Raw genomic sequence first — 14178 nt, forward strand, 5'->3', positions numbered from 1 at the left:
TTGTCACAGCAAAGCGGTTCTGTGTCCGCTGCTCTACAGAGCTACTGGTTCTGTAGAACCGGGCCGAGCCGGTAGCATCCCACCCCTGGGTTAGAGGGAAGTCACATGCCAAAGATGTAGACCAGGATGACTGTTTCCCTAGATTGCTTAAATCTTCTCGAGAGCAGGAAAAACTGTGCTTTGGTGTTTCAGCCTTGAGCAGTGGAATTGGCGTAGCATTGCATTTGCAGCATTGGCCTTTCTCCTCCTTTTCCTTAAGGACGACGGCCACTGCAAAGTAAGCGCTGTGTATCCTGGAGAACTGAAATGACTCTTCCCTCCAGTTTTGGGTATAGTCATTTTCCTGGCAAAATTTGGTCCCTTGTATTCTTTTCTGTAGAGGTGGTGAATTGTCCCATGAAGAATTGCGCGGAAGGTGTCCAATTAGAAAAGGAGCTTGTGCATGATTTTGTAGTCCGCCCTGTGGATAAAAGTCTCAAGAGGCCACGAGAAGAGAATGGAGACATGTGGACTTTTGGATCTGCTCTTTCTGTTTCAGTTGAGAGCGAGATGAGAGATATTTCCCGGTTGGCAAGAACAGATCAAACACCCAAGAACTACAATTATCCAGGAGGAAATTAAATCATGGGTGATGCTTTTATATGGGTTTAAGTTGTGTATATATTAGGATTAGAATCAAATCCCACCAGGCTCAAGGTTGACTCAGCCTTCCATCCTTCCGAGGTGGGTCAAATGAGGACTCAGACTGTTGGGGGCAATAGGCTGACTCTGTAAACCGCTTTGAGAGGGCTGTGAAGCACTATAAAGCGGTATACAAGTCTAAGTGCTATTGCTATTAGGGACATGATGGTTCAAGCAGACTTCTTGGCTGGAAAGTCAACAGCCCTGGTTTGAGTCTCGAGTGCCTCGCAACAGGGTCAGCTCCCGTTACTCACCCCAGCTTCTGCCAACCTAGCACTTTGAAAGCATGCAAATGCAAGTAGATAAATAGGTACAACTTGGGTGGGAAAGTAACATCATTCCATGAGTCTCAGCATATAATTACGCTGGCCACATGATCATGTAAGCATTCTTGCACAATGCTGGCTCCTTTGGCTAGAAAACAGAGATAAGCCCTCCTCCCCCAAGTTGGACAGAACTAGCAGCTCATGATATGTTTTAATAACTTTTTTATCTGTGTAGATTTAAAGTTTTAATTATTTTATTTATTTTATAACTTGCACATTAGTCACGGGCAGTATAAAAATTTAATAAATAAAAAATAGAGTGGTTTGTTGGAAATTAGCTGGTACATCCTGAATATGCATCCTGATAATAATGATTATCATTGTAAGGTGGCATGTGAAATAGGACCGGTAAATATGTTTTACGTTAGCTATGGAGATACTTGCCATGGTATCATGATATCGTATGGTTGTTCTGAATATAGATGGTTTTCTCAAATTAAAATAATATTTGTGGAGGAGAAATCAGAAGAGACTGGTGCACAAATCAGCCGCAGGATAATATTCCCAATGAATTAAAGTCCATTCTTATAGGATGCTGTTATAAAGACTATCAACATCCATGGGAATATGAAATTGCTGGTGGATTGCAATTTCTTCAGAAGAAATCCTTTATCTTTGGACTACGTTAAATGTGTCCATATAAACCTCCAGGCAACCCAATTATGATATTGTTAATTTCAGGAACATCTGGTCTCTGTGTTCTGAGTGGCCAAGAATGGTGTTGAAGAGAATCCCAGGCTTTATAGCTGGGTGTGGCTTCCTGTCTGTTGTCCAACTTGTTCAGAGTGACAATCATTCCTCTTTTGTGTGCTTCTTTAATGATGGTATCAGTGTTCTTGTTTCTGAGACTCTGGATGGCATTACATTTACTATGGGTGTGACGGGGGATAAATCAGGCTCCGCTGCTTATCTGCACTTGGGTGGGGCGCCAGTAGCAAGGTGCGGCTGCGGGAGAACTTCCTTTGACATGGCAAGGAGCGCTGGTCCCCGAAGCTCAGAGCGGTTTTCCAGAGGAGTCGTGCTGCACACCTGGCACCCTGGAAGGGCCTAACTGGGGGGGGGGAGGGGGGGCGCGACGAAAGCCTCCCTTACCTAAGGACGCCCTGAAATCGGAGGGAGCTCTTGGACTAGACCTAGGCCCAGGGCTTGCTTTTGCTTCCTGCAGCTATCAGCTATCACACCTGGCTTCTTGTTACATTAACTGCCTGGTTTTGCACAGTAACCATATTTTTAATTGATTTACACGCATGAAGAGTTTTGAGGTTTGCTTGGATGGCTTGCATTCTTCTGTGGAAATGAGTCAAACGGAAGAGAAAACTAAGCCCATCCTAATCAATTTTCTCCCTTCTTCACGCAGTTTAATAAGCCCAGTGACTTCTCTAGTAAAGCTGGCTCTCTGTTCCCCGTTCTCAGGGTGGCCTAAACCCATTACTGGAAGCCCAGCTGCCGCCTCCTTTGGAGCACCGAGAGGAGCTGCTGGCGTGCCAAAAGCCTTGGTGCGACAAGCCGGTCTCAGCTTCCAGGCTGCTGGGGCTCAAACGTGCCCTAATTCTTCTGGGAGATGGGAAGAGACTGGCAACTGCATGGAGCTGCCTCTTTTCCTGGCCCAAACTGTAGGAGCAGAGGAGGAGGAGGAGGAGGGGGCTCATCTTCCCAACTCTCCCTGACTTTCCCCCCTTAAAGAGAGGCTGGCTGGGTTGCCCTCCAGCTGAAGGGGAGCCTTGAGGCAGTGCAGAAGCTTTGACCCCAAAGAAACATGCCTGGGATGGTTGTGGCTGTGTGTCACCGGCAGGTTAGGTTGCAGCATTTCACAGACTGCCTTATTTGTAGCCTCCCCACCCTGGATCAGCATATCAGGAGAGGAAAAACAAACAAGCCAAGAGACTGGATGGAGGAGGCCGCCTGGTATGCCCCCCACTGGCTCCCCCACCACAAATAGCCACCAGGCGTATCAGCTACCAGCAGGATGCTACTTTTAAAATGATAAATATCACGTCTGCAACCTGCTATAATTTTAGGTCATTCACAAGCATAGCTGGAGTGCCTCCCCTGGAAGCATCACTACAGGTATAAAATTAGAGGCATTACTTTTCAACTCCTTTGGGGCTGTAGAATATGGTTGTACTCTTAATGGCTACTACTCAACTGGCAAAATTCTTAAGCATCTATTTGTAACCAAGACATTTTCTGCTAGACAGAGAGAGAGAGAGAGAGAGAGAGAGAGAGACTTGCACACAGTGGTTTGCAGGAAAGAGGGTGGGAATCGGGAGCCAAAGCCTTCTACCCCCCCAGGTGAACATTGCAAGTGGCCGAGCTGGAAGGACCTTCAGAGGCTACCCAGTCCAGCCTCTTGATCATTCTGGAAGAGGGCTATGGCTCAGGGACAGAACAGGCAGAGGCATGATGATGGTGGTGGTGGGCAGAGGAGATCCAGGAGGATGGGAGGAGGTGAGGAGGCTCCCCTTCAGGGAAGTGGCTTCAGCATGAAGCAAGCAATGCTGCATAACAGAGTCCTACGTGCAGCCCCAAGGCCGAGTCTTCTTCAGCGTTTCAGCCTCCTGCTATGGACGCGAGCCTGGCCTGTGGTTTTTGGTTTGGTCCTCCATAGCGGTTTGCTTCAGAAGGCTCCAAAATTTTCTAAATAAATGGACTAAAACCTATCTTCACTCAAGCAAACTTTCTATCAAGTGTGCATTGCCCCTCTCTATTTAAATTCAATTCTCTCTCCTATTAATATTGCATCCTGCTTTTGTGTCAAATGATCTTAAAGATCTTAAGATGATCTGTAATCTCACCTGCCTAAAAGAAAGCAAATGATGACTTTTTGTCAGCTCCGTAGCTCCCAGTTGGTTTCTAGTCTGTTGCCGAGCTTTAAAGTCATTAATAGTTGGATGCAAAAAGATTCATATCTGAGCAGATTCTTAGATCCTGTTGGAAACTATCTCGAAGTCCAGGCTGAGAGGAAGTGATGGTCCACCTCTGGCCAAGGGCTCTTTTTCCCAGAGTCCCTTGCTCCTCTCTGTACCAGTTGTCCCATCCTTTAGAACAGCCTGCCTGAACAGGAAAGCCTCAGGCTTGTCGACACCCATAATTTCAGTCAAATTCAGTTTAGAGACACCAGCTGGAGGACAGCTGCCTTATGAGACCATTTCTCAACCTCTGCAAAACTCTTTGCTTTGAAATCACCTGGCTCACATGCCACCTAGGTGAAGACAGACAGGCTCCAGAAATGAGCCAAGTTAATGACTCCGAATGAATTTTAACAGCTCCTAGCCAATTAATTCTTATTTGTCAGCTGCTGCAACTTCTGGCATATTTGAGAAAGAGGAAGGCCAGGTGGATAAAACACTCTCGACCAAGCAAGGTCTTCTTTCTGCTAGCGCTTCTGCAGCTTGGAGAAGGTTAACTTGCTTCCCCCAGGAAACGGTCTTCATGTGAAAGACCATCCTGGCATGCAGGAAAAAAGGTGCTGCAGGTTGAATATTTGCTTGATCTGGGATGGGTTGCCCTGCTCCCCGGCTGAAGCAAGTGCTCCTATCTGGAGAAAGTCACTAGCACACCTCTCAGAGAAAAGGCTATATTCACACACACCCCATAAATAAGATAATCATATTTTAACCCACGGTGTTATATGAATCCAGTGCATGTGTTTAAGTGTGTGCTTAAATCAGGCACCCAATTTAATTATGCACAGGGGATTCCTTCAATTTATAGAGTATGCGGAGATAAATTTTGCAAAAATGCTACGGGGTGATATACTGCGTCGAGCAATAAAGCAATTTGTTCTGGCTTTGGCTCTTTTTTCTCACCTACCACTATCCAAAATGGGACCTTTTATAGAATTATAGGATTGTAGGAGCCCCTGTTCACAGCAGGAATTCCCCTAACCATTCTGGCCAATGGTATCTTGTTTTTTTCCCCCTGGAAAGCTCCTGTGATAAGAGACGAGCTGCTCCATTGCTTCATACCTCTCACAGTTAGGACATTTCTCCTTATTTCAAGTTTAAATCACTCTCTTTAAAGCGGCCAATCATTTGTTCTTGGACAATCCGCGTTCTCTTAATCTGTGGCCTTTGGGGACAAGATCTATCTAACAATCTATCCAACAATGCAGTTCAATGGTGAGTAAAGTCAGGTCCTGTACTTAGGCAGGAAAAACCAAATCCACAGGTACAGAATGGGTGGTATCTAGCGCAACAGCAGTAACCGTGAAAAGGACCTTGGAGTCCTAGTAGACAATCATTTACATAGGAGTCAGCCCTGTGCTGCAGCTGTCAAAAAGCCAATGCAATCTTAGGCTGCATCAGGGTCACAAGAAGTGATCGTCCCATTTTATACAGCACTTAGTGAGGCCACCCTTGGAATACGGCATCCAGTTTTATTCACAATACCACAATACAAAAAAATACCCTACAAGGTGTCCAGACAAGAGCAGCAAAGATGGTGACATCGTAAGATGAGTGGTGAAGGGAACTAGTATGACCAGCCTGCCAAAGAGGAGGATTATGACCGATATGATAGCAGTCTTCCAGTTCATGAGGGGCTCAGAGAAGAAGGGATTGACCCGTTCTCCAAAGCACCAGAGGGCAGGACAAGAAGCAATGGGGGGAAACTTGGTAAGAGAAGTACAGAGAAAACGAGAACCGTGGAATCCGTGGGATAGTTTGCCTCCTAGAATTGTGGGTGCTCCTTCACTGGAGGTGTTCAGAAACAGACTGGACCAGGGGAAGGCTTCAGCTGGTTCACACTGGTTCGTCCAAACCGAATGTTAATTTTACATCCGGTTCAGCCAACCAGTAGTTCCGAAGACCGGCTGGCCCCTCCCCTCCCAGGAGTCCCCACGTGGCCCATTTTGGATTCCAGGTAAGCACAGGGGGCATGTGGAGCCCGGGGAGGTGGAAAACGGGCCTCCCAGAGGCTCAGGAAGGCCGAAAACAAGCCTATTTCCGGCCTCCGGAGCCCAGAGAGGTTGAAAACGGTTATTCCCTTTCCGTGCCAAGCCACCTTTACCCTTGTCAAGTCACCCTTGTCAAGTCTTTGGAACCACTTCTTCGCGTTAATTGCGCCTACAGATAATTGACCAGTGATGCTCTTTAAGGTGACCTGTCTCCTCCTCCTGGGAAAGGAGGAGACTGAGATGCACCTAAAGCGGCATGAGGAGTAATTTGTGGATTTTCTGGAAGACAAAACCGCTCAACTTTGTTCCCAGTTAGATGCCAGTGTGGTTGTTGGCTTAGTGGAAGCTCCTGTGGCAGGCTCTTGCCCTGTTATCTGGGAACAGTTTGACCCTGTTGCTCCTGAGGAAGTGGACAGGATTGCAATAGCACTTAGACTTATATACCGCTTTATAGTGCTTTACAGCCCTCTCAAAGTGGTTTACAGAGTCAACCTATTGCCCCCAACAATTTGGATCCTCATTTTACCCTCCTCGGAAAGATGAAAGGCAGAGTCAACCTGGAGCCTGGTGGGATTCCATCTGCCAAATTACAGTGGAGTAGCTTGCAGTATCACACTCTAACCACTGAGGCTCCGTAGGGAATATGCGTGCAAACGCCTGTGTCCTTCCTGGCTTGTGAAAGCTTTCCAGGAGGTGACAGGCTGATGATTTATGCTTCCCTACAGGAGGGGGTAGTCCCCCAGCACTTTAAAGAGGCTGTGGTCTGCCTTCTTCTCAAGAAGCCATCACTGGATTCCACCTGTTTCCAATCTTCCCTTTTTGGGAAAGGTTGTTGAGAAGGTAGTTGCACAGCAGCTCCAGAGGACTATGGATAAAATGGACTATGTAGCCCTACCAGTCAGGATTCAGGCGTGGATATTCCCCCCGGCACCGTTTGCCGCCAGTGCTGCCATGCAAAGATGACCCTCCCCCGGCTGCCTGCCTCTCTGGCCCACTGACTCTCAGCTTTCCTGTGGCCCATGTGATGCATCCAGATTATGTGCCTCCCCCCTGCAGCTTGGACAGGGAATCAACTCACCTGCACGGTGGGGGCTGTGGCTGCTGCTGGAAACGGTTGACCTGCACTGGCTCACCACCTTCTGTGCTGAACATGCCCACCAACTTATTTTTGCATTAGGGATTATATTAGGAGCACACTAAAATGAGGCTAGGGCTTCTTTTTGGGGAAACATGGCACTCTTGCTCCCAAGGAGGGCCCCAAAATCTCCCCCCCGGTTGTCATAGGATGATGGTGCCACTTACCCTCGGGTCCTCTTCTCCTTCACCGTCTCTTTGACAGAAGAGGAGCCAGGCTTGTCGTGTGTCAGAGTTCCTCCCCTTCGCTGGATTAGGGAGAGACCTCCACGACTTGTTGAGCCAGCCCTCCTTTTCCTTTTGGATTTGCAGGTGGTTTCCTTGGCTTTGGCTGGGTCAGGACTCGCAGTGCAGACGCCAGTCGCAGCGAGGCACTTGGCTGCTGGGTGACCCTCCTTCCCACCTCGGAATCAGGGCTCCAGAGGAGCTTCTCCCATGGCAGGGGGTGCACCCTCTTTTCCTCCATAGGGCGCCAAGCATCTCTCAGGCATTTGGCGGGGCCAGTTCTCATGCGCCGTGTGTTCTCAGTCCTCCATTAGGTCGAACTCCACATTCATGGTCAACTGGTACCACTCAGCTGGTCTCCTAGCCTTCCTCCTCCCCCCGCCCCCGGGTCACTGTGATCCCAGGAGGGAACGGTGGATTCTCTGATTCTGCCTCCTTCCCTACATGACTTACCCACTGGCCCTGGGGCCCAGAGAGGGTCCCTCTGTGACCGTCTCCCCGAATGTGGGTTCTTGTTCCAGCTTCGCAGCTTTGGGTTTGGGGCGTGCGCTGGCCGCTTGCATCCTGGCTTTGGCTTGAGCCATCACCAGGGCCTCTCGAGGGGGCTTCCCCTGGAGAGCTTGTTTAAGGTCAACTGTCCAGTTGACAAATCCAGAAAAAGGAACTCCAGGGACATGATTTTGCCAAGGGTATCAAACTTTACTACCGTGTTTCTCCAACAATACAGCCTCCACCAATAGGAAGGGCCAGCATGATTTCTAGGCATGAGGTGAAATTAAGCCCCACCCCCAAAATTTAGGCCTATTTAAACCATGTGTTTCCCCGCCGTTTCTCACATCGTTTGTTAGAACTATACGAGGTGAAGAGAAATGGGGGGAGAAGGGTGGGGGAGATGGGGAGAAAACTTGCCTTTAGGAGTGCCCTGCAGGTAGCTAGGCTAGAATACCCCAATAGCCGATAGAAGCTTCCCAAAGGCAGAGTCCCCAGCCGCTTCAGGGCGTGGTGTGGCTGCCTGTGTCCCCTCGCCTTTTGGCAGTCTCTTTCGGGCGATGGAGGCTCCCCAAGTGCAGTCACCAGCCACTTCGATCGGCCGGTAGAAGCGGCCTTGGGGCGAGTGCACACACACACTCCCCTCGCTGCGAGGCCGCTTCTATTGGCCGACGAAAGCTCCCTCGAAGGCAGAGTCCCCAGCCGCTTCAGGGCATGGTGTGCCTATGCATCAGGTTCCCAACTGCAAACTCAACGCAATGTACCTATGCTGTTGTCAGAATAAATATCAGACAACCCCAAGATTCCCGCCTCGTCAATTTACATTCCATCAACTGGATATGAAAGCGCACGTATTACGTGCATCTTGGCCATTCACCTGGATGGGACAAAAGTAGCAGCTCTTGTCATTGCCAAGGGCAAAAAAGAAAAAATTGAACGTGTTTCAGGGACTTATGTACTTGAAAGTGAAAAGGCTTGGTGCACACAGGGTGTTATAAGGAAGTGGATCGAGTAAATACTGCCACTTGTTGTGAGGTGGCCAAAGAGGCATGCTGATATGGGATGCAGCCAGCACTCACCCTGCCAAAGACACGAAACATTTCCTAGCACAAAGAAGAGTGGATCAAATAATGATCCCAGCAGGAATGACAGCACATCTCCAAACCCTAGACATTGCAGTAAACAAGCCATTCAAGGACAATCTGCAGGTACAAATCAATGACTATGTTGAGAATCACATGGAGAGAAACCAACTTTGTGAAACCTAGCCTGGCAGAGGTTGTGAGTTGGGTGAAGAAGGCATGGGATACCATCACTGACACCTGTGTTGCCAATGCACTACGAGCAGGAAACACGGACAAGAGATACTCCTTTAAGGAGACCTCTCTTGCTACACATCAGCGATTGGGACCAATTCTTTTACAGGCAATGGAATCACAAGAGATGCCAGGTAGAATTCAGGCTTTGGAGTGTTATGACGATGTCCCAGAAGAAGATGACATCACTGTTTTTGAATAAATTGTTCCTACGTATGTTTGCATAAATTGTTCCTGTGTTTGAATAAATGGCTTGGTTTATTTATTTTTATTAAAATGGTGGATTTTAAATAAATTGGGGTGTTGCTTTGTGGCTCCCCTGGGAGTGGTGGCTCGGATTTGGTGTGCAGTTGGTAAGTTACAAAAGGGTTGTTTATCATTAAGATCTGCTTTAAGATCTGCTTTGTGATCAAAGGCAACATGAAATGAGGGCAGGGAGGGAAGAAGTAGCAGTTTGTGCTTAACTGAATTTCTGAACCTGAAGGTCACTGCTCTTCCGCCACCTCTTTTGTTGGTGCAATTTACCTGGGTGGGTGGGGGGTTGTCCCAAGACCCTTTGAGTTTATTTATTCATTTATGTTTCCCCAAGGGGCTCTTTTGGGAGGGGGGGGGCTGTTTCTTCCCTGCAACACATACATCATCTCTCCCGGGCCCAGCAAGACCCCGTCCTCCCCACTGGAGGGAGTTGGGGGTTCAGGGGAGTGTCCTGTTAATCATTAAAGCAACCTGAAAGGCCACCCTTTGGGCCCACCAGGATGATCTTCACCCAACTCAGGCAAAAAATCCAGGAGCCCCTCCACTCCGCCCCCTCCCTGCCCCCCCCAGTGCCTGCTCTGCTCAAGTCAGAGATGGGGGGGGGGGGCCGGAGGAAACAAGCCTTGGATTCCCAGAGCGCACCTGGGAGGGGGCTTGTCTAGGATGGAGTCCCCAGGAGAGGATTTCCAAGGCTGCAGAGAGAAGTTTAAAAGAGCAGGGCAGGAGAAGACAAAAGCTTCTTTAGCGACCCTCCTGCGATCCAAATGGTTGCAGTGGGAAATCGAGGTGTGTGTGGGGGCGCGGGGGGGAATAGGGCTGTCTGAGGGGACGAAGAAGAGCGGCTGGCTCAGGAAGCAGAAACGCAGCGGGAATCTTGGGGTTGTCTGATATTTACATTGCACGGAGTCTGCAGTTGGGAACCTGATGCATCGGCACCCCGCGCCCCGAAGCGGCTCGGGCCTCTGCCTTCAAGGGAGCGGCCTGGCGGCGATGTCCCAGGGCTTGGCCTTCTCTTGGGCTCAACTCACCCGCCACCTCAGGCTGATCGAGTGATGCCGACCAATATGCCCTCTCGGCCTCTGTGAGGGTTTGGATGGGGGGAACCGGTTTTAGCTCCGTTCCAAGGAGACTAAGGGGGGCTTTGGGTTTTAGGATTCCCTGGATCCAACGATTTCCCACCCGTAGTTTTGGATCGGCGTTACCGGGCCAGCGGGCAAGCCAGGCGGTCCTTCCACGAAGAACACCCGGCAGCTGCGGTCAAGAGGCCTCCTGCGGGGGCGCCGGGTGTGTGTGTGTGGGGGGGGGGCACTGAGCCTTCGGAGGGAGCGGGAGGCAGGCCTCACGGTCAAGCAGCCTTGGCCGGCTCCAGAGCGGCTGAGGGCAATGCGGGGAACCCTCCAGCTGCCGTTGGGCCCGCACTGGGCCTCAGGCGCGCCTTTCTGCACGCGGAGCTGCCCTCGGAAGGCAGGGGGCAATTGAGGGTGTTGCTTGCCACCGAGAAAGCCCTTCGCCGCCCGGAGTTGCAAGGCCGCCGCCCCTCGGAGGCTGAGGCGGCCCGTCTTCCCAGGCGGGAGAGGAGCGGTTGCTGCTCCAGGTCTCCTCGGTCCGTGTCGGTCACCAGGCGGGACTCGGCCAGCGGGCCTTTCCGCCCCCCGCCCCACCCCCGCCTTAGTTGGTCCTTCTAGAAGCCGCGGGGCTTCCCCGGGCCGCGAGTCGGCGGCTGGGCTTTGCTCTCCGGGGCGGAGCCCCTCCGCCGTGGCCCGTGAGACCCCGTGGAGCGCCCTTCTCGCCCCGCCCCCCGGAGCCCCCGAGGGGACGGAAAGCGGCGCCCGTTCAAAGGCCCCGCGGCCAGCCGAGGAAGTCCCGCCCCCCTCGAGGCCCCATTGGCGGAGGCTGCCTGACGGGGCGCCTGCGCTCCTCCCGCGCGGCTGAGGGAAGTGGCGGCGCTCCGGCCCGCCGGGCGGCGGTGGCGGCGGCACCGGCACCATGAAGAGCCTCAAGTCGCGTCTGAGGCGGCCGGAGGCCTCGCCCGCCGGGAGTGGCGTCGGAGGGGTGAGCGGGGAAGCGCGGGCGGGGGTCGCTCCCGGTTCGGCTCGGCCGCCGCGGCTGCCCTCTCGCCTTCGGCCGGGGCTCCCTGGACAGGCGGGGGCGGTGGGGGAGCCTCCGAGGCTGCCAAGAAGCGGCGCATCCGCCAAGTCCGCTGCGCCGGAGGCCTCTTCGCCCCGAGGAAGTCCGGCCGGGCTGGCGCGGTTCCTGCGGGTGGAGCGAAGCAGCCGGGAGGGGCGGCGGGGAAACCGAGGAAGGCCGGGGCGGGGGGCGCCTTCTTTGCCCAGAATCTCCCGGAGCCCGAAGGTCCCGCCTCGCAAGGAAGGGAGGCCGGGAAGCGCTGGCTTCTCCCCAGGAACCGACTCCCAGAAGCTCCGGGATCGGCAGCCAGGCGGCTCCTCTTCCTCGGGGCGCCGAGGATGAAAACGCCGAGGGTTTCGCTGCCGCCGGGAGTTGCGCTTCTGCCCTGGCTGGACTTTGGACCTCGCCGCTTTTATTAACGGTTGTCCAGCCGGAGCTGGATTTTAAACGACGAATTTGGTCTGCGGGTGGAAAACGGAGCCTGAGACCGCGGTTTCTGTCCCTTTCCTCTTAGCGGGGCTCCTTATTGATCGAAGCAGCCCGGGGGGGACGGGCGGGGTGGGGCGCCTTCTCTCCGCCCTTCTCTCCCATCCGCCCCCCTGCGGGCCAGTGAAATCCCCCGATCCAAGCTTGGAGCTCTTTGGAATGCCGAAGTGCCCCCCCCCCCCTTCTCCATCCCTTGTGCTTTCCCAGATCAGGGAGCACCTCAGGATGCCACCCTGCCAGGTGTGGATGGGAAGGTTGCCTGGGAACGTGGTGACCAGGAACGCCGCCGGTCCCACCTGCTTCTCCCCTGTAGAACTCTGGCCCAGGAAGGTGAACTGGGCTGCAAGGGCCTCACCACCAGAAAGGGAGCACTGGTGGTTTTGTGTCCGGCAGCCCTGTGAGTGTTGCTGATGCTTGACCTGCTGAACAGGACAGGTGCACTTGGGGTGCATGGAAGAGAGCAAGGGCAAGATTACCTGCCCTACGAAACCCTTGGCCGAGTGGGGCCGCTTGGGTTCCACAGTTGGTTAGCAGCTGGCCGTACCGCCCAGAGTGTGTGGTTGAGGGGTTGTGGCTCATGTGCGGTAGGTTCATTACTATGCTTGGTGATCTTAACTGATAGGTTTTTTTTATGGCATTTAGGTTAGTGATGTTGGAATGGAAGAGAGGTTTGTAAAATTTGTTAAATATTTATTTATTTATTGAATTTATATTGCCACCTATTCACCCATGGCAACTTGAGGTGGCTTACAGAATGTAAAACATATTTAAAATAAAAAAACAATAAAACTTAAAAAAAGAATAAAATAAATTAATAAAATACAATAAAACAAAATCTGGAAAAAAAAAATTAAAAATCACTCCCACCCCACCCCGATGACAGAAGATCACACGAGCCCTTTGATGGGCTCCATCCCGCTTTGGGTTCCCCAGGCCCGCTGGCAGAACCAGGCCTTCTTCAGTGCCTTCCGGAAGAGTATTAGAGTGGGGGCCGTTCTAATCTCTGGGGGGAGGATGTTCCAGAGAGAGGGAGCCACCACGGAGAAGGCCCTTCTTCTGGGTCTCACCAGGTGAATCTCCCTTGGGGATGGGACCCGGTCCCAAGCCACGAAGGGCTTTAAAGGTGACAACCAGCAACTTAATTGCACCCGGAAGCAAATCTGCAACCAATGCAGCTCCCGCAAGAGTGCATGTGCACACCGGGGTCTGCACAAAACCATGCAGGCCACTGCATTTTGCACCAATTGGAGCTTCCGGATGTTCTTCAAGGGCAGCCCCATGTAGAGTGCATCGCAATAGTCAAATAGCACCAATGTAGGGAAATTGGCCTTAAAGGACAAAATCACAATTCAAATTGACCTTATGTTTGAACATTCCAGCCAGTCCACTTTCACCTGTGTCAGGTGTGGGGCTTGCACCTGAGTAGGAAAAAACAAATACATAGAGACCCGGGAAAAGTGGTTTGATAATGCATGTGAGAAAGATTGAAGAGTTCTTGCAAACTGGTGGATGAACTTTTTTCCAACTGATACATTCCATGATTCTGTAAAAAGAATATCCCAGCAAAGACATTGAACTTTTTCTTGTTGATATAAAATTGCTTATTTTATTGAAATAGCTAGCTGAAAGATGTAATCTTGCAAAGAGGTTCTGTACGACACTTGTAAAGTAATATTTGCACCCAGGTTTATTCTTTTAGTCCCTACTGTGCATGTTGTATAATAGATTGTCTTGTATTGTCTGATAAGATGCATGAAGTCATACTTTAAGTTATGCTACTTTTTGTGCATAAAACATGCTTCTTCTATACTTTTAAAGTACAATCTAGAATCTAGTGAATGGCCTGTAAATGCTAGTTATTGTAGATTTTCTGGAATTAAAAAATGCCAACAAAAACAATATAGGAAAAGTGAATTACAAGTGGTCCTGTTTTTAATGACCAAAAGTTATTTAGCAATTGAACAAATGGTAATTGTGACTTGTCCTTATATTCTTATGGAGTATCCTACCTTATCTGTGATCGTGATTTGCTACAAAGTCAGTGGGGAAACCATGAGAAGGTTGCAAATGATGATCACATAATGCCCCCAGTTGCCATCATTATGTGAGGATTACATGTAATTATGATTGATGATTATATTAAATTTCCTTTGAAATGTTTCTGTTCAGTTTGGGAAAATAGTACTTTTGTGTATGTGGTTATATGTTTTTAATCAGTTATGTCACAGTTTAAGTCTGGTTC

At 50.8% G+C, this 14178-nt stretch overlaps 1 protein-coding gene and 1 long non-coding RNA gene across 5 annotated transcripts in view; one reads left to right on the forward strand and one right to left on the reverse strand.

Moving 5' to 3' along the window:
• The window catches only part of LOC148124700 (uncharacterized), a 48925-nt gene extending 37805 nt beyond the window's left edge, over nucleotides 1-11120 (reverse strand). The window contains exon 1 of the long non-coding RNA XR_015745147.1: nucleotides 7207-11120. This is a non-coding gene — a long non-coding RNA (uncharacterized LOC148124700). The remainder of the gene's footprint in view (nucleotides 1-7206) is intronic.
• A 133-nt stretch (nucleotides 11121-11253) lies between these two features.
• UACA (uveal autoantigen with coiled-coil domains and ankyrin repeats) overlaps nucleotides 11254-14178 on the forward strand; it is a 33696-nt gene continuing 30771 nt past the window's right edge. For 2 of the 4 annotated variants that reach the window (XM_026709443.2, XM_026709444.2), the window contains exon 1: nucleotides 11254-11375. In XM_026709443.2, coding sequence (XP_026565228.1) covers nucleotides 11310-11375 — 66 coding nt within the window. In that variant the 5' untranslated portion in view covers nucleotides 11254-11309. Of the gene's footprint in view, nucleotides 11376-12341; nucleotides 12521-14178 lie in introns of those variants that run through there. The other 2 variants (XM_087941779.1, XM_087941780.1) reach the window with 1 other exon arrangement.

This window comes from Pseudonaja textilis, chromosome 13 (genome assembly GCF_049901715.1).
Source record: "Pseudonaja textilis isolate UNSWEBS1 chromosome 13, rPseTex1.2, whole genome shotgun sequence".
NCBI classification, from domain to species: domain Eukaryota; kingdom Metazoa; phylum Chordata; class Lepidosauria; order Squamata; family Elapidae; genus Pseudonaja; species Pseudonaja textilis.